Below are 27,912 nucleotides of genomic sequence, written 5' to 3'. Positions count from 1 at the left end.
CAGAGAAGGGCCTTAGATAGCCACATCGCACAGGATCAGGGCTGCATCCTACTGTCGGGGTGGTCACTGTGGACACTCTGTTCCCAGGGACTTGGGGTGCCCAGGGCTCTGCTTGGACTCTGACCTGGAGATCGAGGGGATGCTGTCCATTCATTCATTCAACAAACCGCGCCCACTGCGTACCTGCGCTGGGGACGGGCCTTGACCTAGGGCTGCGCGAGCCCCTGCGTGACAGAGCACAGAGGTGCGGCCCGTGGAGGGAGGGAGCTGGGTCAGGAAGGCTGCCCCCGGGCAGACACCTCAGGCCGAGCTCGGAAGGCGAGGAGTGGACCAGGCCCCGGCCAGGCCTGCCCGGAGCTGCAGGGCCTGAGGCCTGGGGGCTGAGGGAGTCCGGAGAGACTGATGCCGACGGCTCCTGGGTGCTGTCAGGCCTCTTTGTGGACCTGCAGGTCTGGGGAGGCCTGGTCTCTCACCCGTGGCATGTCCACTGCCTGCCCCGTCTGGCACTCCCGGGGCCTTGGCCCTGAGCGTGGCTGTGTTGGAAGGCCCTGGAGGGAAGCGGCTCAGGATGTGGCTCTCGGGACTCAGGCATTTCCCACGTCCCACCCCGCACCCGGCTCCTCTGACGTCCACTGGACAGCCCTCCTCTGCCACCCTGCCTCTGACAACCTCACCGTTGGAGGGAGTTGGGAAGGAGACCCTGGGCTTCCTCCTGGCCCCGGGGGCTCATCTCACTCCACCCTCAGACGGGTTTGTCTGCCCTCCTGCCCTCCTGCCCAGGGTGGACGCTGCAGCTGCCCACTGTGCCTCCTGCCCCCAAACCACATGGGCAGCAGGGTGCCCCAGAGCTTCCCTTGAGCCCTATGCTGTTGTGTGCGGGGCCCGGGGCGCTGCCTGGCCGCCCCTGTCCTTGGCGGAGGCTCTGGGTGCCTGGGCACAAGCCACCAAGCAGGGAGGCCCAGGGTCCCCTGAGGGGCTCCCGAAGCCCAGGCTGGGCAGCGGCTCTCGGGACCGGCAGGGCCAGGGTGCTCTGGGGAGGGGATGGCATGGCATGGGCTGCGGTAGGTGTGGGGACCCCTCTTCCTAGTAGGTGGCCCCCCTTTGGAGAGCTGGTTGGGCCCTGGCCACACCCGACTCAGGGCAGAGCAGGACAGCTTCCAGCCCCAGGGCTCCTGTCTGCTGGGGTTCAGGTCTCTGCCGCCAGATCCACCCCTCTCCCTCTCCCCCTCCCCCTCTCCCCCTCTCCCCCTGCCCCTCTCTCCCTCCCCTTTCCCCTCTCCCTCTCCCCCTCCCCCTCTCCCCCTCCCCCTCTCCCCCTCCCCCCTCCCCATCTCCCTCCCCCCCTCCCCATCTCCCTCTCCCCCTCCCCATTTCCCTCTCCCCCTCCCCCTCTCCCCTTCTCCCTCTCCCTCTCCCCCTCCCCCTCCCCCTCTCCCTCTCCCCCTCTCCCTGTCCCCCTCCCCCTCTCCCTCTCCCCCTCTCCCTGTCCCCCTCCCCCTCTCCCTCTCCCCCTCCCCCTTTCCCCTCTCCCTCTCCCCCTCCCCCTCTCCCTCTCCCCCTCTCCCTCTCCCTCTCCCCCTCCCCCTTTCCCTGTCCTCCTCCCCCTCTCCCTCTCCCCCTCCCCCTTTCTCTCTCCCCCTCCCCCTTTCCCCTCTCCCTGTCCCCCTCCCCCTCTCCCCCTCCCTCTCTGTCCCTCTCCCCTCCCCCTCTGCCCCTGTCCCTATTCCCCAGCAGTTGCAGCCCCAGGTCCTCCATCCACAGCCTCTTCTTGACCTTGTCTCACATCGTCTCATTGGACACAGCTGGTTCCGGTTCACTTAGTGAACTGCCAGCGTTCTAGTCCTGGTCTATGGTGAGCAGAGGGAGGTGCGATGGCTGGTGCTTGGGACTCACAGCCTGCACTGGATGTTAGGCAGCAAATAAACAAGTCGCTAGATGGCTTTAGATGAGGGCTGTGAGGACGCTGAGAGAGAAAGGTGCATTTCTTGCTAGGTCAATAGCAAGTGCAAAGGCCCCGAGGTCGAACTTCATCAGGCTTGAGCACTGGAGTGTGATGGAGGAGGAGACAGGCCTGAAGCCCCAGGACAGGTGGGACCAGGTCAGGCGGGGCCTTGGAGTCCCTGGTGAGGACTTGACTTTATTCTTGGCTATGGTGGGACCTCAGTGCCCTGCAGCTGCTGGGTGGCTGGTGGCAGGAAGGAAGGGGAAGCAGGAGGCTGAGGGTTGGGGCCTTTGTAGTCATTGCAGGTGGGGGGTCTTTGCTAGGGACCCCGGGTGGTCACAAAAGACACAGGCTGATGTGTTGGCTGGCCCTGGCCTCCTGCTCCTTCAGGACGGGTGTGTGCTGCTTCTGGGCCGAGCTGGGCTTTGGTTCCCTTGGCCGGGGTGAGGCCGTGTGGCCTGACCCTGGGAAGGTGGCCCCAGGAGCCTGGTGGCCTCAAGGCGGGGATGCAGGTGTAGGTGGAGGGCACTGCTCGGAGCCCCATCTCCTCCCTGGCAGGGCCATGGCCAGCCCCGTGGGACCCTCTGCGGGGTAGCCTTGTGCCTAGTGCCTGGGCTCTGCCACCGTCCGGTGGCTTCCACATTTCTCCCCAGCTTTGGGCCCCTGACTCAAAGGGGGGGTGAAGATCCCAAAGCCCTCAGCTGGCCCTTGGGGCTGGGGCCGGGTCAGAACCTCCCTCCCCTCATTGCAGCACCAGCCAAGGCCAAGGGCTTCCAGTTCCATCCCTGGGAGAGGCCTCCAGACTAGGGAGGCTGCTGGGAGGCTGGGCCGCCCCTGGGCCGTGGAGTCTGTGTCCCTCCCGTGGCCCCTCAAACCCTGCACCCCAGCCCTGCTCTCCCTGCCTCCGCCACCCTGCTGCCCCTGCGTTTCCCCAGCGCCCTGCCCTCCGCGTCCTGTGCCACTTGGGAGAGACACAGTGAGGGACTTTCAGGCAGGTGCCTCCCCTGGGTCCCCGCTCTGTGGGCTCTGAGCCTGCAGGTGGCTCTGGGGGCAGAGCTGCTCAGGAGCCTGGCCACGCACCCAGCTGGGCACCTTCCCAGAGCTGTGACAGGGACTCGTCGACCTGGGGATTGACACTGCCTCCTGGTGGTGGCTGTGAGCCACCCCCAGCTTTTTGGGGCCTGCTCTTGGGTGGTCCCAGGCTCATCCAGGCCCCTCGGGCAGACTCCCCTGACTCTGACCTTTCCTGGGTGACATTTCTGCTCACCCGAGGAGGGCCGTGAGCAGGTGTTGGGGACAGGAGACTTGACAGCCTCTGTAATAAGTTGGGGGGGTCTGTGCACCCCACCCCTAGAGCCCCTAACCCTCACAGCCAGGGCCTCACTGTCCCCCCAGAGGCGCGCTGCCTGAAGTCGGGGGGCACGGGAGCGAGCCGTATGGAGGCGCTCCAGCCGCAGAGCCCCTGCTTTTCTGTGTCCTCACCTCTGGAGCAGAGGTCCCCATGCTCTGTCCCCGGGGCAGCTGGCACCCCAGCACAGGGCTCTCAGCCATGCTGGTGTGTCCTGCTCGCTGTCCCCGTCTGGGGACGGGAAGAACTGGAGCCTCAACATGTTCACTCGTGCAGGAGTCTCCAAAGTGACCTGGTCCTGAGGTTGGTGCCAGGGAGAAAGGGAGGGGGTGCACCCCCAGGCAGGCGGTCTCCGCCCACGCCCCTGTGATGTTTGTGGGTGGGGGTGCCCCTGGGAATTGGCGGCCGAGGTGGGACAGAGGGGCTCATTTTCTGCTCCCCATGGATGGGCACCCCTATGTTGCCAGCGCGGGGTGCAGGGGTCAGCTCTGGCGGGAGTGGCGGGGAGGGACTGGCCCGGGGCAAGGCGCCCGGGGGCCGGTGCAGAGCGCCTCTTTCCCAGCAGGTGGCGCTGCCAGCTCTCGAGAGCCCCTGCGCCGGGCTGGCATTTTCTCTGGGTCTCGGCGGATTCCGCTGCTGGGCGCAGGCCAGGGAAGGGGCGAGGGAAGGGGCGAGGGAAGGGACAGAAGGAAGCCCCCAGGCAGGCACAGGGCAGGACACCTGGGTGGGGCAAGTGAGAGCTGGAAGCTCCCGGCTCAGGACAGGGGGACAGGGAGGGGTCCGCCCGCTCTGTGCCTTTTTCATTTCCCGATTTGGGGACCATGTCTCAGGCCCTGTATTTCCCCCGACACAGAAAAACGACAGGGTCACAGCGCTCGCCCTCGTGCCCACCCGGCTCCGCAGTGGCCTCGGTGAGCTTCCTCCGGGCCGTCCCTCTCCCCACCCGCGGTCGGCTTTTGGGGTGCGTTTCAAGATAAGTCGCCCTCGGCCACCGCCCGCTGGTGTGGACCCAGGACTGCTGGGGGCTCTCTTCCTTCTCCAGGGGACATCCGTATGTCGCGGGACGTTCAGTGCACTGCTCCCAGAGTGCACTGTTCCCAGATTTCGACAGGTGGGGACACTGTGCGCCCCATCAGAATACAGGACGCCCCAGGCCCCTCCCACCTGGCCGCTGCCCCGCCCACCGCAGGCGGACTTGCTGGTCTGCGTGTTGGGGAGCCCGGGGCCCTGGGGACACTCGCACTCAGCTCCTCTGACCGCTGAGCCGGCTCACTGCGCGAGTGCTCTGTGGCTTTCCAGCCCTGGCTGTCCCCACCAGGGCCTGTGAGTAGTGCTGGTCAGCGGGGTGTCCGCACCAGGCCCTCCTGGACCAGCGCTCTCATTCCCTTTTTACCTAGAAGTAGAAGCCGGAGCCACAGAGGAGCGGAACCTGAACTCCAGGAACCCGCCTGGCCTTTCCCAGAGTGGCCGCCCCAGCACAGTCCCGCCAGCCGTGCGAGGGTCTGGTCGCCCCCGGTGCTGGCCAACGTTTGGTGGTTGCTCTGCCCTTTAGTCTGCGGGTGGCGGAGGGGTATCCCAAGTTGTCTTTCATTTGCATGGTCCTGGTGACTTACTGGCCACTCATAGTTTCTTCCTTGTGAAATCTCCTTTCAAGTCTGTTGCCCCTTGTAACATGGAGCCGCTGCCCCCGCTTCTGTTGGTACCAGGGATTGAGCCCAGGCACTTAACCACTGAGCCACATCCCAGCCCTTCTTATACTTTATCTTGAGACAGGGTTTTGCTAAGTTGCTCAGGGCCTCACTAAGTTGCTGAGGCTGCCTTTGTACTCAAGATCCTCCTGCCTCAGCCTCCTAAGCTGCTGGGATGACAGGCACATGCCACTACACCTGGCTACTTGATTCCCTTTTCCTCCTTCTTTCTAGACAGTTTCTGGATTCAGATATATGGGTTTTTTTGTGTGTACATATTCATTATTTATTATGGTATTGGATACTGAACCCAGGGGTGTGGCTCTACCACTAGGCCACACCCCCAGTCCTCATTATATTTTGAGACAGGGCCTTGCTAAATTGCTAAGGCTGACCTCAAACTTGCAATCCTCCTTCCTCAGCCTCCAAATCACTGGGATTATGGGCATGCTCCACTGCACACAGTGCTCTTCTTTTCTAATAAAAGCATTTTAGGTTTCCCTCTCAGCATCATTTTAGCTTCATTCCTTTTCTTTGATATGCTGTGTTTTCATAGTCATTCTACTTAAAATATTGTGAAATTTCTCTTGTGATTTCTTTTTAGATACCTGGGTTTTTAGAAGTATATTATTTAAACTGCAGATAGTCAAGATTCTTCTAAATACCAAAGAGTTATTGGTTTCTAATGTGATCCTGTTGTGGCCAGACAACACATTTACATGATCTCAATCTTTTCAAGTTTGAGACTCATGACCCAGTGCACAGTGTGTCCTGGTAAATGTGCCATTTTCACTTACGAAGAGCATGGATTTTACACTTGTTGGGGACCATGCTTCGTATTTGCTGACTCAGCCAGATGTGGTGGTGCAACATGTAATCCCAGTGTTTTGGGAGGCTGAGGGAGGAGGATTGCAAGTTTGAGGCGAGGCTCAGCATTGCAGCAAGACCCTGCCTCAAAATAAAAAATAAAAAGGGCTGGGGATGTAGCTCAGTGCCCCTGAGGTCAAGCCCCGGTGCCAAAAGGGAAAAAATAAAATAGTATTGCTGATTAGGCCAAGGTGGTTAGTGGCGGTCTTCAGATTTCTGTTTTTTATCTGCTGAGAATGGGGGTTGCTACCTTCTGAGTGTTTGTCTCTAAAATTTATGAAACTGAAATATAATACCTAATGGAGTGGGGCTGGGGGTGACAGCCCTGGGAGGTGATGAGGTCAAGGGGGTGGAGTCCCGTGAATAAACCAGGGCTCTTTTGAAAGTGGCTGGAGCGAGTTGGTCCCTCTTACCTGCGGGACAGCATCCGGGACTTTGATGTGGGGAGGGAGCCAGCCTTCGCCAGACCTGAGCCTGCTGGTGCTTTGACCCCGGGATCCCAGAGTCCAGATGTCACCCTCTCCTGATCCTCCATTACCCAGGCTGCGGAGTTTTGTTGTAGCCTCCAGATGGACAGAGACCCCGTTCCAGCCTCCAGCGAGGATCGTGGAGTTGCTTGTCCACCCTCCAGCGCTGGGAAACTCTTTGGAGTACACATTTGTGATTTTAGGTCGTCTTGACAAATGGATCCTTTGATCGGGATGAGATGCACTCCTTTATCTGTGGCGACGATTTCAGCCTGGAGTTGGCTTCAGCCACCTGCTCCTGCAGCCCGGCCCCCGGAGGCCCCTTGCGCTTGCTGTCTGCAATGCGGACCTCTTTCCAAACAGGAAATCTCCACCTGTGCCCACACTGAGGCGCAGCTTTTGTTGCCAGGGTGGAGTTGGATCCATTCTCCATCCTCATGACCTCCGCCTTCGACTGGTGTTTTCAGGCGACTTATGTTCAGTACACTTATGGGCATGGCTGGGCTTACAACCTCCGTTTCTCTTTGTTTCCTCTTCTTTTAGGTTAGTTGGATATCATTCAGGATTCTATTTTACCTTAGGTCTGGCTGTTTACTCACACCTCTTTGTATTGGTGCAGTAGAAGTGGCTATGTGTTCAAATCTGCGTTGTCAGCTTTTCAAAATCTACTTGGAATTAGCATTATGTTTCTGCCTGAAAAAAAGAAAGTAGGGACCATGGCACTCTAAGGGAACATCCATCTGCCACTTCCCGTGCTCTGAGTGATAGCTTGATGTATTTATCACACCTACATACATTTTATTCTATTTTTCTTTCCTAACAGTCTTTCTGAATTTTTCTTTTTTCTGTATACATTTAAAATGGATACCAATTTTTTTTTTAAAAAGTAACTTTTTTTTTTTTTTAGGTGTAGGTGGACACAGTACCTTAATTTTATTTTTACGTGGTGCTGAGTATGGAACCCAGTGCCTCATGCATGCTAGGCAAGCGCTGTACAACCCCAGCCCAAGAATGCAAATATTTTGCTTCAGATAGTTCTATCCTTTTTAAAGAAATTAAAGTTAAAAGATAATCTTTTGGATTTGCTCCTTTAAATATTTCTTGTAGTTACAATGTTTCCTGCAGGAGGATGAGCCCATGGCAGCTGCTTCTCTCCTGGCAGGGGTGTGGCCTTCCATGCTCTGCCCACAGCTGTCAGCAGCCACCTCCCTGCTGGGAGCTTAATCCTCCTCATTGCCAGAGCGTACAGCAGTCAAATCGCTGGTCAGGGTGGCAGAGTGACAGGACAGTGACCCCGCCTGGGGACAGGCTGCACCCTGGTGAAATCGGGGCCTCTCTGCTCCTGCTGGCAGGTGGGGTCTGTGTCAGCTGCAGCTGTGCCCCCCAATGTTGCAGCAGACCTTAGCAGCTCGCCACCGATTTCTCCTTTCTTGCAAACCCAAAGAATGAAATCCAGAGATTCCATGCTCAGAGGATGAGCGAGGGCAGGAGTAGGACTTAAACCTGTGCATAGGACAGAACTACTGCAGGGCGAGAGGGGACCCCCTAGTCTAGCGTGTGTATAGCACTTGGGAAACACTGTTGGTCCGAGTTCATGCTACTCAGGGCTGGACAAGTGGCCACGCTGTCGGTTAGCCCTGCGATCCCATTCCGCCTGCCCTTGGGAATCGGAGATTGAGGTTGTGACATGGTGGGGGCTTGGGGTTCCTGCTGGGCGCTGTGTGGAGTGGGCATCAGCACCAGGGTGGTGGCACAGGTCAGTGTGCCCTGGTCTGCTTGGAGAGCTGCTGGTGTGATGGGCTCCGGGGCCACGGTACTCAGGCCTGGGCCACTGCCGCCTGTCCACCACCTCCACCTCCATGTGTCTGCAGACACGGCTGGTCCTCTCCCCACTGGGGGGCAGAGTTGGGGGACAGGGGGCTGCTAGTCCTTCCTGTGCAGCCCAGGACACTGGGGTCAGCTCCAGAGGTGTGCGAAGAGGGACCCCTGAAGGAAAGAGCCCTCTCTTGTCCCTGCCCTGTGCTTCCTGGGGGGGGATGGAGGAGAGGGCGTTCAGGCTGGGGGCTACCCAGGCCTGACAGAGCCTGGCGTGTGCGGGGTCTCCCTGCCGGGGCCTGCTGTGCACATCCGGGAGCTGTCGTGTCCCCGCAGCCCGGGCCCTGTGCATGTTCTCCAGGAGAAAGCTCATCCCTGGCCAGAGCCCCAGATGGGAAGAGGGCCTGCCCGTTCCTTCCCCCGCACCTATGTGCGGAGGAAACGATTCACACCCGAGCTCGGGTGGAGTCCAAGCAGGCAGCAGAAGGTTAGAGGAGCAGAAGGGAGGAAGCGGTGGGAGAGAGGCGTGGTCGGGGGAGAGCTGCCGTCCACACCTCCAAGGCCCATGGCAGATCTGAAGTAGGTGTCCCAAGTCCAGGCCCGGTCAGTGAAGCTGGAGAGCCTGTGGGTGAAAGAAGAGGAAGGGTGTGCGTGAGTGTGTGTGTGTGTGTGTGTGTGTGTGAATGTGTGTGTGTAAGTGTGTGTATGAGTGTGTGTGAGTGTGTGAGAGTGTGTGTGAGTGGGTGAATGTGAGTGGGTAAGTGTGTGTGAGTGTGTGTGTGTGAGTGTGCGTGTGTGTGTGTGAATGTGTGTGTGTAAGTGTGTGTGTGAGTGTGTGAGTGAGAGTGTGTGTGAGTGGGTGAATGTGAGTGGGTAAGTGTGTGTGACTGTGTATGAGTGTGAGTGGGTGTGTGTGAGTGTGCGTGTGTGTGATGCGCAGCTCTCATTTCCATCTCCCTGTCTTCCCGAGCTCCAGAAAGAATTTCCGAGAGCTTCTCCACCCTTCCCGACTGCGCGTGGGGGGACGCACACGCACACGCGCACACACACAGGCACACACACACCCTCTGAGGGCGGGCCCTCCTGTGGATTGCACCTAGGCCTGGCAGGAAACCGGCCCTGGGAACTGCCGGCCCCACCTTTGGCACGAGACCATGTTTTGTTGCTGGTCATTCATGGCAACAGGGGGGCCGAGGTGGGGGCATCTACTTTCAAAAGCAGACTTTGCCTAAGTATTGGCAGTGGAGGGACAGATAGGTGGCTCTGAGGCCTTGGGAGACACATCGTGTCCCCTAGGGTCTGTCAAGGTCAGGAGTCTCCACCCTCAAGGTTGGGCACCCTTCCTCATGAGCTTTGGTCAGGGGGAAGGCTGACCTCACAGAGACCCTCAGAGGCCCTGCCGGTGAGTCCAGGGCCAAGGTCAGGGCATGAGGTTCCACGCCAGGGAGCCTCGGTCAGCTGCAGCCCAGTAGCGGGAAGCTGTCAAGTGTGACCCTGGTCCTGGGCCTCCACCAGGACCCCACGTCTAACGGGGAGCAGGGAGGGGTGAGCGGTGGAGAGGGAGGGGAGGGGCGAGAGCCAGGCCGCTTCTGCACGGACGGACATGGGAAATCCGCCCAGGCTGGCTGACCGGAGCTGGGGTGAACAGCCATGTGACCTTAACCGTGAGACAAAATCAGGGGTAGGGCTTGGCTGCCATGGGGGAGGGCCTGGAGCTGTGTCCTGGGGGGCGCACCCCAGACAGCCCCGCCCGGAACATCCCGAGGGATTGGGAGGCCGCAAGTCTGAAACCAGGTGTCCACAGGGCCAGCTCCTTCTGGGGGCTGCAAGGGAATCATCCCCAGGCCTCTCTCCCAGCTTCTGGGTGGGGTGTCCCTTGGCTTCCGCAGCGTCCCTCCAGGGTCTGCCCCCCTTGACGTTGCCTCTGTAGTCTGTGACCAAGTCGCCAGTCACTGGGTTAGGGACCCCGCGTGCCCTCATTTAACTAGATTTCACCCTTTTCCAAGTAAAGTGACTGTCACAGGTACGGGGTGAGCACTGGGATTCGTTTTGGGGATGCAATTCAGCCCCACCCGAGGGCTCTCCAGGGCGTGGTCCTCAGGGGGATGTGCAAGGCCAGCAGGGCCCAGCAGGGGACCGTGTGTCCCCAGGGCTGGAGATCCTGTGGGGAAGGGGCTCTGGTCGGGATGGAGGCTGCTCACACGGAGGCGTGGTGGGCACAGAGGGGCTTCAGGCTTAGCCAGATACAGGACTGAGCTCCTCCAGAAACCGCCCGGTACCAGGTCCCCGGGAGACACTGGAACCTGGAGTGTGACGCGTGACATAAACAGGTGTTTTTCTCACCGTTTTCACTTTGTGACCGTGAAATGGGACATTTCACAATAGCGAGTCCCCCATGCCCTGAAGTTTCCAGCAAGGACCGTGTGGGCGTGGCTCAGGGCTGCGGAGAAGGGTCTTTCAGAGGCTCAGGGCTGCTGCTGTATGAGACTTGAATTCCAAAGGATCTGGCACTTGCTGACCACCTCCAGGCCCCGGCTGCACCTGTCCTGGGGAAGGGTTGACAATGCACCCCCCCCACCCCCGTGTCCCCACCTTGATCTGTCCTTTTGACAACCAGTGGTGACAGAAGCTTGCTGCACCTGGTTCCTGTGGAAACAGAGGCTCTGTCCCGACCCACTCAGCCTGAGCTTCCACGTGGAAGCCAGATGCACAGACGCACAGGTGCTGGGAAGGCACGTATGATAGTCGAATGTGCGTGAGAACACGCATGTGGGTGGCACATGAGTGCCCACGTGTGCACACAGGCCCTGGGACCCCAGGCAGCTGCAGCTGCCACCAGGGTCCCTAGAGCCAGGCCACAGTGCCAGCAGCTGCCCCTGCTTCTCACGGGGGATTGCACCCAAGCTGTGCTGGCAGACGCAGGCTGCAGAGGCCCGGCGCACGGTGTGCCCAGCGGTTGTGAGTGTGCGCCTCGTTGTCACTGCCCAGCTCCGTGGCTCTTGTCCTGTGACAGTCGGTTCTCAGCACATTACAGACATCGAGGTGTCCATGTTTCACTGTGACCCCGTGAAGAGGAGCCCTGGGCCCTGCTGAAGCAGGGAGGGGGGAAGGGACTCCCGAGGCCCGTCTGTCCCTGTCCCTCCCTTGCTGGCGCACACCCTGCCCCTCCCCTCCACGGCTGCTGTTCCCCCGCGGGGTGAGGCGGTGGGCATCATTGAAGGTTCTAGCAGCCTGTCCCTGGGCCTGGCTCAGCTCCCAGGAACTGGTTCTCCCAAATGCTCCTGCCTGGCAGAGCCCCGATTCCAGCTGGACAGAGGTTGAGTGACCCCTCCGTGGAGGTCACGCATGGCTTCAGAGCCATCCCCTGCAGCCCGGCCGCCAGCCTCCCGTGGTTGCCAGGGCCGCGGGCTGGCGGAGCAGCTGTCAGGGAAGGTCGGGACACTCTGGAGCAGATCATCTGCCTCCTGGGAAGCAGCTGGGCGGCTGGCTGGCTCCTGCTGCTGCTTTGTGCTCCTCGCCACAGGCGTGGACAGGCCAGCGCTTGGGCATTTCCCCCAGCAGCGCAGGCCGACGTCCGCAGTTCACGCACCCATTGGGGGAGTCCATCCCAGCCCCCGTGTGCTGCGCACCTGCCCGACCCAGGCCCAGGGCTGGACAGGCTGAGAGGTCCACCCAGGTCCGTGCGCCCCCAGAAGCCAGTCTGCCCCTCACAGCAGGCCCGGGAGAGGGTCGGGTGGTTTGGGATGAGCTGCTTACGTCCTGGTCTATGCTGTTCAGCTCCTTGTAGTTGCTCAATAAAAATGCTGAATGAGCGGGTGCATGCTCCTCCGGTGACCCGGGGGGGCCGGGCTGATGCTTTGGCTGACACATGTCCATCCTGTGGCCCTGTGTCTCCCATGGGGGTGTGGCCTTGAAAACCGTGACCCTCTCCGTCCTCCAATGGCGTCTCCTGTGGCATCCGGCGAGCAGCTGGGGATTACAGCGCCCTGTTGCTGGCGGGCGCTGGGCCAGGTTCCCCGGCGCAGTTGTGCGGGTGATTGTCAGCCACATGTGTGCGAAGATCTGTGTGCACAGGATTGGTGCAAATGCCCAACCCCCGGGGGGGCTGCCAGGCCAACACTCGGCGGTGCCCGGCTGCTGCGCGTCCCTCTGTCTCACGGCTGTGTGCAAAGACAGTGGATCTGGGTGGCACGTGTGTCCCGTGCCCCTCCCTCTGGGCAGCTGAGACCCTCGGCACACATACAGGGGCTGCTCCGTCCAGAGGCCTTCCGTGGTGAGGACTGAAGTTGGACCCAAGTGAACTTCCCGGGGGCTGGGAATCTCTCTGGGCACCTCCTCCGGGCTGGGCTCTGGGTGTCAATCTTCAGAAGAAACCAGCCTGTTGGCTTCTAGGGACACCCCATGGCTCCCTCCCGTCCCTGTGCCCCAGACCTGACACACGCTGGGGGCCAGGCCCAGCTTCTGAGCAGGACACATTTGGGGAGGCTGAGTGGCATCCTGGGCTGGCTGACTGCTGAGCTGCTCCCCAGCCGCACGGGCACCTGCAGCTCCGGTCCCCTCTCCCCACCTCTCGGCCTCAGAGACCCTTGCCGCAGCTCCTGTTGGTCCACTGTGGTGGCTACGTCGCTGACCTGTCCTAGAGCTCCACCCTCCTGGGCACAGGCAGCCTGGCCCTCTCTGACCTCAGGTGCCTCCCACTCACTGTCCTCGTCCCTGCTGGTTCTCTAAGTGGGGACTCAGGCCCAGAGAGGCTGGGCATTCTCCCCAGCGGGCTCCAGCACAGGGCGTGGGCTGGGCAGCAGCCTCTGGGACGGCCCCAGGGAGGGTCACAGGCCACTCGCCTGTCCTGGTGGGAGGAGGAAGCTGCCGAGACGCGAGCGAGCGGGTCCTCGTTTATGACTTGGGGCATCTGTGAGGTCACTGTTGGCCAGATGTCCACGATGCCCGCTGGGCGGCGGGGCTGGCTCTGGGACTGCTCTGGGAAGGCAGGTGCCCGAGGCATCGGGGAGGGCTGACGTTCACTGGGCATCTGCAGAGGGCCGAGTGGAGAGCTGGCCCTGCCACTGGAGAGTCGTCCAGGCCCAGGCCTGGGGGGGATGGGGCGGGGGTCTCTGCCTTGAGACCCCTGTGCTCCGTAGGTGTCCTGCAGCCTTAAGAGGAAAGAGAAGAGGCCCCAGCCTCAGGGCGTCCCGCAGGAGGGCGCCTAGGTTGAGTGTCAGGCTCTGTGTTAGGCTGCTCTCTAGGGCCTGGCTCCTGCGGACACTGCCTGGCACAGGCCTGGGTTCCGACCCAGCACTGAGAGAAGGAAGGTGGGAAGGCGCCCCCTTGTGAGCAGAGCCGAGCTCCTTGGAAGGTCTTCCCTGTCTGGGGTCCACTCTGAAGGTCCGTCTCTCTTGCTCAGAGGAGAGCTGTGGGGGTGGACAGGTTGGCTCAGAGACCCAGCAGGATGAGCCACGGTTGCTGCCGCGTCCGGGTGGCTGCCAGTGAGCCGGCAGGAGGGAGGTGAGGTGGGCCTTGGAGAGGTGACATGGTTCTGAAGGGGACATTGGCTGTGAGTTTTCAGGCCACACTTGGATGAAGCGGGGTCTGTGCTCTAGATTGTTCACAACTGAGTTGACAAACCTGCCCATCTCTGGGCCCTGTCCACCCTGCTGGCCACGAAGGCCCCGTTGTTTCCCCGTCCCCGGCATCCGGGGACGTGCCAAGGGCCTGTGGAGATCCTGGCCTCGGACGTCCACACTGGCTTCTGGAAGAGGAGGCCTCGTGTCAGGCTGGCCGGGGACCGCCGCAGTCCTGTGCCCCAGGTGCCCTGTCACGGGGCCACACCTCCATAAACGGCTAAGGCAGAGGGACAGGCTCCCGGCCAGGTCTGGGGATGGGACCGGCCGCCGAGACCCATCACTGTGGTTCCTTGAGCAGCCAAGACATGGCCCTGTCTGGGAATGTCCCCACCCTGTTCCTGAAGGTGAGAGATTTCTCCCCGCTGGGGAACAGCTGAGCCGAGTTGGCCCAGCTGCCTGCGGGCTGCTCGCTGCTCCACTCTCCTGGCCCACGGTCCCCTCTAGGTGCCCTGCAGCAGGGGCCAGGATCACTGGAGTCCCTCTCCACAAAGCCCTCCTCCGGTCCGGCCACCTGTCCCCTTCCTTCAGAGGAAGGCCCGGGTGGGGTGAGCGCCAGGAGGGGCGGATGCAGCGGCTCTCACTCTGCATCTGCTGCGCGCCTGCGGAGCTCCGCGGCTTTCTGAGGGTCTTGGTGCAGCTCCGCTCACTGAGTCCTGGTGCAGAGCCTCGTGATACCGCGTAGGCCGCGGGGTCTGAGGTGGAGGCTGCCCAGGGCCTGGGGGCTGAGCGGGCCCTAGAGGAGAAGCCCCCCCTGGGGCCCTGGACGGCTTCCGGGAAGTGGCTCTGAGCTGAAGGCTGCAGGAGTAGAGGGGAGGAGTCAGGGAGCGGGACCGGCCGGGGGAGTAGAATGGGGCGGCCAAGGCGCGGCTCGTGGGGTCCCCTGAGAGCTGGGGGGACCGGAGGGCAGGGAGAAGCCCGGAGGGGAGGCTGAGTGGCCCCCTCTGGGCCCAGCAGGTGGAGGGACGCCCCCGGGACTGTCGCACTTTAGGAAGGTCCTTCCACCTTGGAGCCCAGGTGGGCGCACCTGAGCCCGGAGCGGGGAGGTCCTGCTGAAGCCCGGGCTGTGGGGACGGAGCCGCGTTTTTATTCTTAATGAAAAACAAAACCACCACCCAGAGCCTGTCCCTGACGTGGCGCGGTCGGGGCTTTGCCCCCCGGGGCAGGAAGGTGTCAACCGACCCGGGGCCTCGGGCCTGTCTCGCTCACGCCCTTCCTGGCCTGTTTCCACATGAGGTCACTCTGCTGGCCGTTCCCGAGGCTCTGAAAGGCCGTCTGTGCCCACACAGGCAGGGGCGCAGCTGCTGGAGGCGGCCAGAGAGGCTCCCTTTGCTCTGGACCCCGGGGCAGTGCCCAGGCCTCCACGCAGGCCCCGGGTTTCTGTCGGGCCTTTGCTCCTCTCTCCCGGCCCGAGGCCTGGCCAGAGCTGGCAAGCCCCTGGCAGGGCCCTGTCTACGCCGAGTCATCCTGGCCCAGTGACTCATGTTGCGGGGAGAATCGGGCCAGCGAGAGGCCGGCTGTGTGGTACCCGGCGCCTCGCTGGGGACAAGTGGTTCACTGGGTGACTCTGGCTGCTGCTTCCAGCACACTCAGAGCTGGGAAGATTCCATCATCCAGACTGGCCAGGGGGGCTGGCCAGCGGCCACTCTTCTGCCTCCATCCAGAGGAGCACTGTGTCCCCAGGCGCAGGGCCAGCCCCAAGGCCGCCTCTCAGGTAGAGCGGCTGCCCGCCCCCACCCCCAGGGATCACTGTGAGCTAGGGCACTGTTTTTTGCTTTTTGGTCTTTGGTACTGGGGACTGGATACAGGGCCACTTTGCCACTGAGCCACATCCTTGCCCTTTTCATTTTGAGGCAGCGTCTTGCTAGATTGCTGAGACTGGCCTTGAACTTGCGATCCTCCTGCCTCAGCCTCCCCAGTAGCTGGGATACAGTTGCAAGTGACGGCACCTGGCTTCTACTTCAGTGGAGCCTCCCTCAGCTCCTGGTGGACTGGGAAGGGAGAGGACTCAGCCCACGCAGGGGGGCCGACTGTGACGTCCCTCCCTGCTCCTGCTGAGGGAGCCTGCAGAGCCCAGCTGCTTCCTCCTCTTTGTTCTCCGTGGCCCTGCAGAGGTGGCCAGGCAAGCCAGGGGAAAGGCCAGGCCTGGGGACCTGCCCGCTCACCGTGCTGCCCCCTAATATCTGGGGCTCCACTGAGGTCATCAGAGCCTGGCACAGACACGGGCAGAAGTGGACCCCTGTCCTCTGGGGGATGCGCCAGAGCACTCGGGGGTCCTGGGGTCACTGGCTGTGTTGGCTTGGTGACCAAAATACCTGACAGGAACAACTGGGAGGAGGGAGCTTGCTTTAGCTCTGGCTCCAGCGGTCTGTCCCTGAGGGCTCCAGCAGTCTGTCCCCGGAGGGCTGCAGCGGTCTGTCCCCGCCGGCTCCGTTGCCGTGGGCCTGGGCGAGGTGCAGGTCCTGGTGGGGCAGTGTGGCAGGGAAGCTGCTCCACTCCTGGCAGCAGGGAGAGGGAGGGGGAGGGCCGGGGAGATCCCCCTCCCAGGGCATGACCCCAGGGACCCCTCCCAGCCATGGCCCCTGCCCAGTTACCCCCATGGGTCCATCCCATCCAGGGGCTGGCCAGCGCAGCCCTCACGGTCCCCACTTACCCTCTGAGGGCTCCTGCGGGAACGGAGCCTCTCGGGGACACCTCAGTCCCCAGCCACACTAGCCACCGTGGGAGCAGAGCCTGTGGGACCACCGTCAGCCCCGTGTCTGTGTCTGCAGCCTGGTGCCCGGGGGAGGGAAGCCACTGTCCTCCTCCAGGACCGGAAGCCTTCCCCTCCTCTGCCGGGGACAGAGGAGACTGCGTCCCAGCCCCGACCTGACCCGGCCAGTCTCCCTGTGGACGGCGAGGCCTTAGTGTCTTTCTCCAAACTGAGGCACTGATGCTCCCAACTCCAGCCCCCAGAACCAGCTGCCGGTGACCCTGACCTCCACCCCACGTCCTATTCCAGAAGGAGCTGAAGTGGACACTCACTCGGTGGCCAGCGCTCCACCAGGCTGACCCCTCCCTGTTTTCCTCCCCACTCTCTCCCCCTCCCGCCCCTCTCCCCCCTCCCCCTGCCCCCTCCCCCCTGCCCCCTCCCCCTGCCCCCTCCCTCTCCCCCTCCCCCACCCTGCCCCTCTCCCCCTCCCTCTCCCCCTCCCCCACCCTGCCCCTCTCCCCTCCCCCATCTACCTTTATTATTGTTATTATTTTTTGTGGTGCTCAGGGTTGAACCTGGGCCCGTGCCTGCGAGCCAAGCACTGTACCACCTGAGCCATGCCCGGGCCCCGTCTTTATCTCGTTTCAGTTTTTATGCGTGTGGCTGTGCATTGCTGGGGGAGCGCAGGGTGGGCGCTGGGCGGTGCCCGACCTCTGAGCCGCACCCCAGCCTCCGTGTGTTTCTAAACAGTCCAAAGAAAGAGGGAGGCGTCGATGGGTGCTGAGCTCCCCGTCTCGGGAAGAGTTCGAGGGCGGGTGACGAGCCTTTAGGAGGCCGGGCTGGGGGCTGTGGTGCAGGTGGCCTGGACCCTGTCAGGGGTGGGGGGGGGGAGGGTTCTGCTTTGGCCACTCCTCCGCCCTCTCGCCCGCCACCTGCTGGGTCCTGGCAGCCAGTGGCCAGGGGTTCTCCGTCTGTGGCTGCAGGGAGGGGCGCTCCCTGGGACGTCCACTGTGGTGACTTTGAACAGTGCTTTCTTCCCAGCTCCGTCCCTGCTGTTCCTGCTGACGTGGACTCGGGCAGGCTGGTGACTCAGCCCTGGTCCCCACACCGCAGGGTGGCAGCTGCCTCCAGCCCCAGACCCACAGAGCAGGGTGCCTGCTTGGGAAAAGTGCTGGGGAGGCCAGGACACTGCAGGCCCGGGAACAGCCTGTACTTCGTCCCTTGTCCCTCGGGGCAGGCATGTGTCCAAGTGTCCTGGAAGCCGCCGTGAGGTGACTGCGGGCTGGCACAGCCAGGGGACGAGCTGTGCACCTCAGGCGGGGTCAGGACCAGCCTGGCCACTCCTCTCAGCCCCTCGGGGGCCCAGGAGGGTCAGAGGCGGTGTCTCCACTCTCTGGAGCACGATGTCCCCTGCCTCTGCACTCCAGCCCCAGGTGGTGGCCAGGATACTGGGGGCTTGAGGCGGTTCCAAAGCTGTGTCTTGGGGACCAGGGTCGCACCAGGCGTCGAGGGACGGTGTCCAGATGAAACTGGTCAATAAGAAAGTGGTGGCCGTGGAGAGAAGGGTGTCCCTGCCCCCTGCCGTGTGGGGGTCGTCACCATCCAGCGCTCCCTGGTTCCTCGCAGGTCTAAGGTCACTGTCCTGGGAGGGCCAGTGGTGCTGCTGCCAGGTCACCTCAGGTCACGTCAGGTCCTGTCACCAGAGCCAGCAGCCCGGGACTCCAGGCCACTGAGCCTGCGCAGCCCTGTGCACTGGAGCTGGGGCCCAGGAGCCGTGGGCAGAGTGTCTGCGGGCTCCAAGGCCAGGAGCCTCCTCTGCCTCACACTGTTTAGAACGTCCAAGAGCCGGGCCTGGGGCAGGGTTCACGCGGTTCTGCACAAGCAGGCCGCCGCCGGGCAGTTGGGGAATGGATTAGTCATGTGGTCTGTGAAGTGAGACCCTGCAGTTGCCTCTCAGCCTCTGGGCAGATGCTGTGATGGGCTTTGAGCTGCACACTGGGTGAATGTCAGCTGTCCCCACTGTCACATGAGCGTTGACAATCTGGCAGCCTGCAAGGCAGTCAGTGGTCGAGTCTGGGTGGCTGCCCAGGCAGGGGCTGGCAGGGAGGCGGGTCCTGGAGGCTGGGTCCTGGTGTAGCAGCCTCTGGTGCTGGCGAGAGGGCAGAGTCCACGTGGGTTACGACTCCTGCTGTCCTCTGGGGCTGATTCCCCATCAGAAGCCCCCATGATCCTGCACTTTATCACTCTGTGGCACTGAACAGGAACTAGGGGAGCCCCTGATACTTGCCTAGAGGTGAGGAAGACTGAAATGATAGACAGAGAGCTACCAGGAGAAGACGGGGAAGCCGTTCAGGCCCAGGGAAGGGCTTGTGCAAATGTCCTGGGGCAGAAGGCAGTGTGAAGAACAGGAAGGAGGCCTGGGGCTGAATGAGGTCACTAGGCTCTGGAAACGGGCAGACGCAGGGGAGGAGTTGGCACCTGAAGAGTGAGCAAGGCAGAGGGAGTTGACATGGTCTGGTCACTGCGAGGGCTCGAGGAGGGAACCAGAGCGGAGGCAGGCAGGCAGTGTACTGCAGGAACACAGCAGAAAGGGCACGGAGACCCAGAGCAGATGGGTAAACCGTGAGGAATCTGGCAAAGTGGTTGTCATCAAAAATTAAATCATGCAGAACTTACATAATATAAAACTATAGACATGATTATCATATATAAAAGTAAATATATTAAACACAAATTACACATAAAACATTGTTTGAAATTAAATTACGTAGAATGACCATAGGATCCAGCCATTATACTTCTGGGAACTAAAACAGGAACTTAAACAGATATATGCATATCCACATTCACGGCAGCATTACTCAAAGCGGCCAAAAGCTGGGGGCAACTCAAATGTTCATCGAGGGATCAATGGGTAGACAAAATGTGGTACGTCCACACAGTGGAATATTATTTAGCCTTTAAGAAGGAAATTCTGCCACGTGCTGTGACTTGGATAAACCCTGCACCTTGAGACACTCTGCCAAGGGAAGCAGGCCAGTCACCAAGGACTGTATGATTCCACTCCATGGCTGCTGGAGTCGGGGAGGCATTGTTTAATGGGTGCAGAGTTCCACTTTGGGAAGATGGAAAGAACTGGACTTGGACGGCGGTGGTGGCCTGGAGACGGCTAACGTGGTCAGTGGGAGGCTCCTGTTTTATGTGTAAACGTGTGTGATCACAGTGAAAGTGCCTTAATTAGAAAAATGTCATAAAATCAAGTGGCATGCTATGCATATGTAACAAACCAGTTAAGCCATGTTTAAACAGCGGTGAGAGGTACGGAGCCCAGCCGGTGCTAGTGTTGGTTTTCTGTCTACATTTACGTGTCCCCACGCCTGTGCTGCTGGGGATGGCCGGGCTGCGCCCTCGAGGCTCTACCAGGGCCTCCTGTCCTGCCCTTGAGGTCTGGTGGCCGGAGGGCAGCTTTCCCGCTCACTGGCGATGTCGCCTTGGGGAGCTGAGCTTGTCCAGGGTGGAGCTGCCCCAGCCACAGGCATGCTGAGTGCAGGGCCCTGCTGTGTGTTGGAGGGTGGCTGGCTGTGGTCAGCCTGCGGGGTGGGGAGGCCCCCAGGCCCCCAGGTTCCTGGAGGGAACCAGCTGTTGGGGTGGGGGAGGGAGGGTGCCGGAGGTGGTGGCTTTGGGCTTGGGCCGCGGGGCGAACAGGGTGCCTCTCCCTGGGATGGGCTGAGGGAGGCCCGGCTGCCGCTGGACTGAGGCCCCGGAGCTCAGTGCGGTCCTACTGTGTGCCAGGTCCAGGCAAAGAGGAGCCCCCGCGAGGGAGGAGACTGCTCGCTGGTGTCCTGTCCAGGCGCAGTAGCTGGGCCCAGTGCCACCGACGCCCTGCTCCTGCCCCACTGCCGAGCTGCTTCCGGGCCAGCAGCTTCCCAGGCTGTACCTGGGCGCACAGGGGTCACCGTCCCCAAGTCACGCCCAACGGCTGTTTCCGCCCTGCGTTTCCTCCGCCCTCTTTTCCCACACTGTGGTCGACGTCCCTCCGACCCTCCGGCTGGAAGGGACCCCGCCACCGGTGGCTTCTCCCAGGCCGCTGGATCCCGTTACCAGCCAGGCCCCGGGGCTTCCTCCCACTCCTCACCCGTCCTGCTTTTAGCTTCTCCTTAAAACTCGCTGCTGCCTGACCCCCCCAGGGCTGACCCCCCCAGGGCTGAACCCCCCCAGGACAGAGGTGCCCGGGTCAGCCCCCTGACAGCTGAGGGGCGCTGCCCTAGACATCCCGACCGGGACTCGGGTCTGGGCTCTCCCCCTGCAGCTGTGAGGCTGAGGACGGCCACGCGCTCGGCCACGCACCCGCCTGGCGCAGCACAAGGGTGGTCACTCCCCTTTCTGGAGGCCACCGGGCTGACTCCCCGGGTCACAGGGCGCTGTCCCTCTGCAGGCTCTGGGGAGGGTCCTTCCTGCCGCCCAGCTTCTGGGGACCCCGCCACCCTTGGCCTGTGGCCATGTTATTCTAGTCTCTTCTCCGTCTCTGTGCCCTTCGGTCCCCTTTGAGGACTCCCCTCGGGGCGCAGGGCCTGCCCTGGCGCAGGGGGAGCTGCTGACCGGAGAGGCTGACCTGAAGTCCGCCAGCTGAGGCCCTGTCCCAGGCCAGGCCGCCGTCTGAGCCCGGGGACGTCTTGGGGGCAGAACTGGCCCCCGCTAGGTCTGGGTGCACCTGGGAGGGGGTTTCTGGTGTCCCTCTGAGCACACCTTCCCCTTTGGCCAGGCCTGCAGGTGGCCCTGCCACCGGTCACCATCACAGAGGGCAGAGCCCCGGGCCTCTCCCTGGCTAGACCTAAGCCTCTCTCTCTCTCACCCGCTGCTCACCTCATCTGCCCAGGGCCCTCACCAGGACCATTTGTCCAGCCTAGACCCGGGGAGAGGGGTCCAGAAGGCCCCCCGCACTGTGGCCATCTGGCCTGGTGAAAGCCCCCGAGCCCCAGATGGGAGCATCCCAGAGAGTGACCAAAGGGCGGTGCCTACAGGGCTAGAGGAGGGCAGTGTGAGCTGAGAGACAGAGGCCGAGGGGCAGGCAGAGTGCCTGGAGTTTGGAGGTGATATTGATGTGAAGGGAGGTACCCAACTGTTTCCCATCTCCTCTGAGGTCAGCAGAAAAGGGAGGAAATCATGATGTACAATTAGAGCAGTTGGTTAGACACCAGGGTGAACTTCCTGTTGGGAGTGTGGCCAAACCCAGCTTGGCTTTCCTGAGGGAGCAGAGGCCTGGTAATAAGGGCTGTGGTTAAGGTGAAGGGGGATGGCAGGGGGGGGGTGGTGGTGCCTGGGCTCTTGAGCCAGGTCACAACAGGCCAGGAAACTGCCTTCCTCCCGCCATTGTCCTTCGGATTCCCCTGGGGGCATTTCGGTGAGTCCTGCACACTGGCTGGGCTCCCCAAGGAAACACACCCAAGTCGGCTTGGCCCTGCTGTGTGTAGGGACTCAGGGCACCGGGAGAGCAATCTCATGGGTGGGTCTCCACTCAACAGGTGCTTTCTATAAAAACCCTGGAGAATCTTGCTTCGGCCCAGGGCAGACGCGGCCCCTGCCTTGAGCCTGGCATCTTCCCGAGGGCTGTGCTGTTGAGAGGACTTAACTCCCCAGAGGTGGGTGGGCAGGTGACCCAGCAGGGTTGGACTGCTGGTGTGGAGGCCATCCGGGTGCTGGATGGCAATGACAACCCCATCCTGTCACCCAGGCTCCCAGGCAGACGAGGGCGTGCTCCATCTGAGCTGACTGTGGTTTTGCAGTGTCCCCAAACTGCAAAACAGTTCAAAACATCCAAGGCATGAAGGGGAGGGACGGCTTTTCTTACCCAGGACCTGATTCCAGCAACTTGCAAGGCCCACCAAACCCAGGACCCTCTCCTCCAGGGACCCCTGCAACCCGGCCTCGGCCTCCCCCTCAGGGGTCAGGATCCCTGCACACTTGGGATCTTTCATAAAGGCGGGTGTGGGGAGGGAGGGGCAGTGGCCAGGGGCCAGCCCCTGATCCAGGAGGAGCCCAGGTGCTCATCCGCCCTGCCTGCTGCAGGCCCCTGCCCTGGGGACCACTTGGGCAGAGTTGCCCACCCACTCTGGAGGGGTGTTTTTCCGGGCTGGGTCCTCACGGGCCTAAGGTAAGGGCAGGAGCCTACAGCCCGCAGCCCAGGCAGAGTGGGGGATCACCCCTCTCCCTTGGGGGGACCCCAGGCCCCTTCCAGGGGACTACTTCCTGCCCCTTCTGTTTGGCCTCTAGCTCACCCCTGTCCCACGGTGTGCAGTGGTTGGAGGAGTGGAGACTACCGACCCAGAGAAAGGCCCAGCGGGAGAGGGAGCCCACCACTGCCCTTTCTCCCAGTGCCCTGTCCTCCTTCGGATACTACAAACCGTCTACTCTCTGGGGGGGAGCCCCGGGTCTACTCTTTGCTGAGCAGGGGATGTGGAGTTGGAACGTGTCCCGGGGCTCTGGTGACAGGGTCCGCCATCCGGGTGCACGCCCCTGCACTGGGCCAGCGCCTTCCTTAGAGGCCACCCAGCGGGTGCAGCGGCGACCCCGGCCAGGGGACCAGTTGCCTTCAGTCCGTAGGATGCTGTGGACTCACGCGATCGCCCCGCGTCCCCGGCTCTGGAGCCCAGAGCTTGGATCTCGCCGCGCGCCCCCGCTTAACCCTTGCAGGCGCTGGGCGCGCAAAGCAGGCGCCGGCGAACTTTGGCTGCGTAAATAAAACCTCCCGCAGAAGGAAACCTACGTCCCGGGAAAGGGGAGGAATCTCGTCCCCCTCGGCGCCCGCCCCTGCGCCGCGGCCCGGCCTCCACATCCGCCCACATCTGGTCGCAGCGGGGCGTCCGGGGGGGAGGGGCCGAGGCCGGGTCGGTCGCCGTCCCTGGGCGCAGGCCAGGCCGGGAGAAGGGGGGCGCGCGGGTCGTGTGCCCAGGGCTCCGCGGTCCCTGCTGCGCCCGCTCTGGCCCCAGCCCCCCAGGCCGGGTCTTGACAGGCGGGCGGAGTAGCCAGTGCGAGCCGGGGAGGCCGGCGGTGCGGGAACCTGATCCGCCCGGGAGGCGGGGGCGGGGCGGGGGCCGGGGCGGCGGGCGGGGGCGGCGCGCGGGGAGGGGCCGGCGCCCGCCTTCCTCCCCCATTCATTCAGCCGATCCTGGGGGCCGAGGGGCTCCGGCGGCGATCTCTGCACTGCAGGAGCGCGGGCGCGGCGCCCCAGCCAGCGCGCAGGGCTCGGGCCCGGCCGGGGGCGCTTCCTCGCCGCCGCCCTCTGCGCGACTCCCTGCCCACCAGCCACCATGTCCGACCCCGCGGTCAACGCGCAGCTGGACGGGATCATTTCGGACTTCGAAGGTGGGTGCCGGGCTGGCTGCTGCCGCCGCGGGCGAGCTGGGCAGGACCCTCGGCGGGCCTGGCGCGGGACGGCGGGACGGGAGTGCGCGGAGAGCAGACGGGACCCCCGATGGTCGCCCTCCAGCCAGGAGCGCCGCGCGCGCCGGGCCCCGCGTCGCCGAAGTGGAGGCCCCCTTTGGAGGGACCCGCACGGGACCCAGAGCTCGCGCTGCGCGCTGCCGCCCGAGTTTCCTTCCTTTTATTGTTGTTTGTGTTTGCCCAGCGACAGCCACCTCCTCGAGGGCTCGCGGGGCGTCCCCGGAACTACCGAGTACTTCGACTCCCGAAAATCAACCGCCGGCCCGATGCTCTCGGCCCCTCGGGCCTGGCGGCTGGCTAGGGACTTAGTCCCCCGCCTCGGGCCGAGTGGGCGGCCGCGTCCTGCCGGTGGACAGCCTCCCCCTCCCCCACGCCAGCTTCTGGGCCGGAGCTGAGCCGAATCCGGGCTGGGGAGGGCCGCCGAGTCGCGCAGCCCGCAGGGTCGGGCACAGCCGAGCGGACACTGCTCCCGCTGCGTTGGTGTTCGGCGTGGGGCGTCCCCTGGCCCCCATCCAGGCCTGGGGACAGCCTCGTCCGCCTCCAAGAGTAGGGCGGTGCGGGCAGAGGGGGCTTGCGTGAGGGTAAGGGGAGCATTTTGGCTCTTCCTCCCTTCGGAGTTTATAAAGTAGGGAGACTGGGGGGTGCTCCCTCCCGGGCTGAGTCTGGCGCCCCCGCCCCGGCCTGTGTGTGCGCGCGCTTTCGCGGGGCCTCGTGACTGCCGGTGCCGTGGCCCTGTGTCCTGTGTCCTCAGGAGTAAATAAAGCGGTGGGAAGGGAGGCGCACACAATGGTCTCGGCGGCGGTTCTGGGACTGGCTTTCTGAGGGCGGGCCTGTCTCTGCCGGCCGGAGCCCCCGCCCCTCCGCCCCTCCGAGCGGCTCGGAGCAGGAGCTGCCTTGGGCAGAGCCCGCGAGGGGGAGAGGCTGAGCTCAAAGGAGTTTCGTCGGCCAGGTGCCAGGCCACGCCTGGAGGTGACCATTCTGAGGCCCTCCACCCTCCGTGGCCAGAACCAGGCTAGAATATGGGTGTCCCCAGCCCAGCGCCCTCACAGCTCATCTGTGGTCAGCCTCATCTTTGAGTGGAAGTGACTTCTTGGGACCAGAGCTTTGGCTGTGTTTGGTGGGAACCGGGTGAGATGGGGGGTGGACACTCAGGGGGGACCCACTGTCTGGTGGTGGCACAGCCTGAGCAAAGCCTGGCATGGCACATCCACTTGGTCAACCCAGTGGCTGCCGCAGATTTTCAGATTCTAGCATCTTGCATCCTGTTTCTCAAGAACAAGGGGCGTTCTGGGTTTGCAGAGCTGACGTCTTGTGCCCCTGACCATCTGAGTCTTTCAGGGGCCATGCTCGTCCTGGGGTCTCCCCAGGTCTGCTTTGTTACAAGTTGCCCTCTGGCCACCTGGCATAGCGTGGCCCTCCTGTAGCCCTCTCTACCCGGGCATCTCCTCCACAGCTCCTCCTTGGGCCATTTCTTCCTCCCGAATGTCCACTTGGCCAGTCAGCAGTGGGATGCCTTTCCTGCAGGCACTGATGGAGAAAGATGCTGCCCCCTTCAGGTCCTGTGCTCCCTGCTCTTCTCTCTTTTGGCCTGTGAATTGGGGTCTTTGCTTTCATTCCCTGATACCAGGCGCTAAGTTGAAGGTGGGATTTATGGTGAATGTAGGGGTCTCCACCTGGAGTCCTTTGGTGGCAGTGGAGGCAGGAGTTTGGTGTGGTGTTGGTCTTACTATCTGGCACAGTGCACTGTGGAGGCTGCTAGTGCTCCTGCCTCTGGGTCCTTGCGTGTAACTCCATCTGGTGGCCTCTGGGTGCCTCCCAAGTCAGCTTCTGACCCTCAAGTTTTATCCAAGACAAGGGCCTCATTGAGAGCATCCTGGTGCGATGGTCGGAGGCCCTTTGACTCTGGAGGAAGGCTCCTCAGTCTTGGGGAGCAGGGCCTCTGTTCTTCTAGTTCCCTGTGTGCGTCAGTCTCCCCCACTGTGTTTCCTGAGAACTTCAGCCGGCAGTGGTTGGGTATGCATGTCCTGCCCCTGGCCTGGATGTGAGGCCAGCACTGCCCCCTTCAGGCATCCCTCCCTGGGCCCCAGGAACTTGGAGTGGAGTTGGAGAATGGGGAGGATGCACATGTGGAAGGTGAACAGCCTTAGACAGACAGACAGGCGGTGGGACATGGGAAGGCATGGCTGGGGAGGAGGGGAGCATGTGACGGCCCGGCAGCCTCCACGTCAGGGCAGAGTAAGGTCACTTCTGGCTAACGGGGAGTGATGGAGGAGGCGGACCTTGAGTGGAAGTAGGAATTTGATTGCAGGAGGAAGGAGGAGAGCTTTGCAGCCAGCCCAGGCAGTAGTGGGAGGTTGGAATGAGCTGGCCCATTGAGGGCTGGGGTGTGGGGAGGGGCCAGGCACCCTGATACCCGTGGGCCAGTCTGCTGGAAGTATCCGGGTGCCCCTCGGCTGGTCTGGAGGAGTGGGAGGGGCACCCCTTTGCTTTCCTGGGAGAAAGCCAGGGCCTCCGATGGGGGGGTCACCTGGTGTCCAGGCTTCCTCGCGGAGGTGGGAAGGGGAGGAGGAAAAGGCCAAGTCCTCTGTGGCGTCCCCAGCAGCCCGGGTTCCTCCCTGAGGCTGGCAGTCCTGAAGCACGGGTAGCTGCCGAGGGGTGGAGGCTCTGAAGGCCACCCCCACAGCAGGGCAGGCTCGAGCCATGGAGTCTCTGGGGGATTTTCCAGCTGAGCCATCGGCCCACCCTGGAATCCAGCAACTGGGTGGGTGGGTCAGGCCAGAGCAGCGCCCCCTGCAGGGCAGAGGGGCAGCCATCTCTGGGTATGCGTGCACAAATTCTGCAGAGGCCCCACATTCTGGGCATCTCTCCCCCCTCCCTCCCTGGACAGCACCCTTCTTTTTGCTTTTTTATTTTTATTTTTTGCCCAATACTGGTGACTGAACCTGGGAGGCTCTATCACTGAGCCCCAGCCCCAGCCCCTTTTATTTTTTATTTTGAGACAGGGTCTCCGTAGGTTGTCCAGGCTGGCCTTGAATTTTTGATCCTCCTGCCTCAGCCTCCTGAGTGGTTGGAATTACTGCCTTTTTATCTTCTTAATTTCCAGTCTGTCTTCCCCTTACCTCCCCCTCCCCCTTCCCCATAAACTTCCTGCATCCCTCTTTAGCCCCCCGCTTCAAGGAAGGTCCTGGAGCTCTGTGGGGACTCCTCACGTAAGGGCAAGGAGAACGTTTCCTATTTTGTGATGCGGTTTGGACCTCCCGTCCCACGCCTTGGTGATATTCCCCTTCTCTGAAGTTTCCTATTTTCCCACTTCCGGCACAAAAGGCCTTGAGGTGACTGTGGCACCCACCACTCCCTGGTGACACATTTCAAGAATGCTGACCTTGTCCTCTGTCTCGCTCGGGGCCAGCGGAGGCACAGGGCAGTTGGGTAGCGTGCTCCTGGGTGATTGCAGGCCCCATCTGTTATCGCAGACACAGTTACAACTTGGGTCTTTGTGTAACGAGCCCTTCCAAGAGCCGGCTGCTGGCCTCCTACCCTCTGCAGCGTTTGCCGTAACCAGATTTGCACGCCCAGAAAGAGTCCCCTAAGTCCTTGATTGTTGGAACAGACCTGGCCTGAGACCCAGACACTGATTCCGGAGCTGGGTGGCATTGGCCCTTGTCTGGGGCCCTCCACTGTTCCCCAGGGAGGACCCTCTAAGCTGTGGCCTGGAAGCTGTGGTGGCCCTGCACCCCAGCAGGAGAGCCGGCCAAGAGGGTAGGGGAGGGCTCCTGAGTGAGAAGGGATCATGCAGATACCTCTGAGACATGGGTGTTGGCAATGCCAGGATCTGAGTGCCACTTTCTTCCAGGGAGGTGGCTTCAGACCTGTCCCTGATTAGTACCAGTGAGGCTCCTGCCTGTAGCTCCTGCCTCTTGAGGCTCCTGGGAATGCGGTCTCCCTGTGGTTTGCACCTCTGAGGCTGACGGTGCTAGTGAAGGTGCCCAGCAGGACCTCGTGGAGCCGGGGATTCTGTGGTGTGTGTGCCCTGCA

General features: G+C 62.3%; 1 protein-coding gene across 6 annotated transcripts in view; it reads left to right on the top strand.

Moving 5' to 3' along the window:
- The window catches only part of Septin9 (septin 9), a 140,069-nt gene that overhangs the window by 30,550 nt on the left and 81,607 nt on the right, over nt 1-27,912 (top strand). The window contains exon 1 of one of the 6 annotated variants that reach the window (XM_078041580.1): nt 23,556-23,799. The exons of the other annotated variants lie outside the window; for them this stretch is intronic. Coding sequence (XP_077897706.1) covers nt 23,745-23,799 — 55 coding nt within the window. The 5' untranslated portion in view covers nt 23,556-23,744. Of the gene's footprint in view, nt 1-23,555; nt 23,800-27,912 lie in introns of those variants that run through there. 6 annotated transcript variants of the gene reach the window in all.

The sequence above is a fragment of the Ictidomys tridecemlineatus genome, chromosome 3, assembly GCF_052094955.1.
Source record: "Ictidomys tridecemlineatus isolate mIctTri1 chromosome 3, mIctTri1.hap1, whole genome shotgun sequence".
In the NCBI taxonomy this organism is placed as follows: domain Eukaryota; kingdom Metazoa; phylum Chordata; class Mammalia; order Rodentia; family Sciuridae; genus Ictidomys; species Ictidomys tridecemlineatus.
This window is presented reverse-complemented; position numbering and strand designations above follow the sequence as displayed.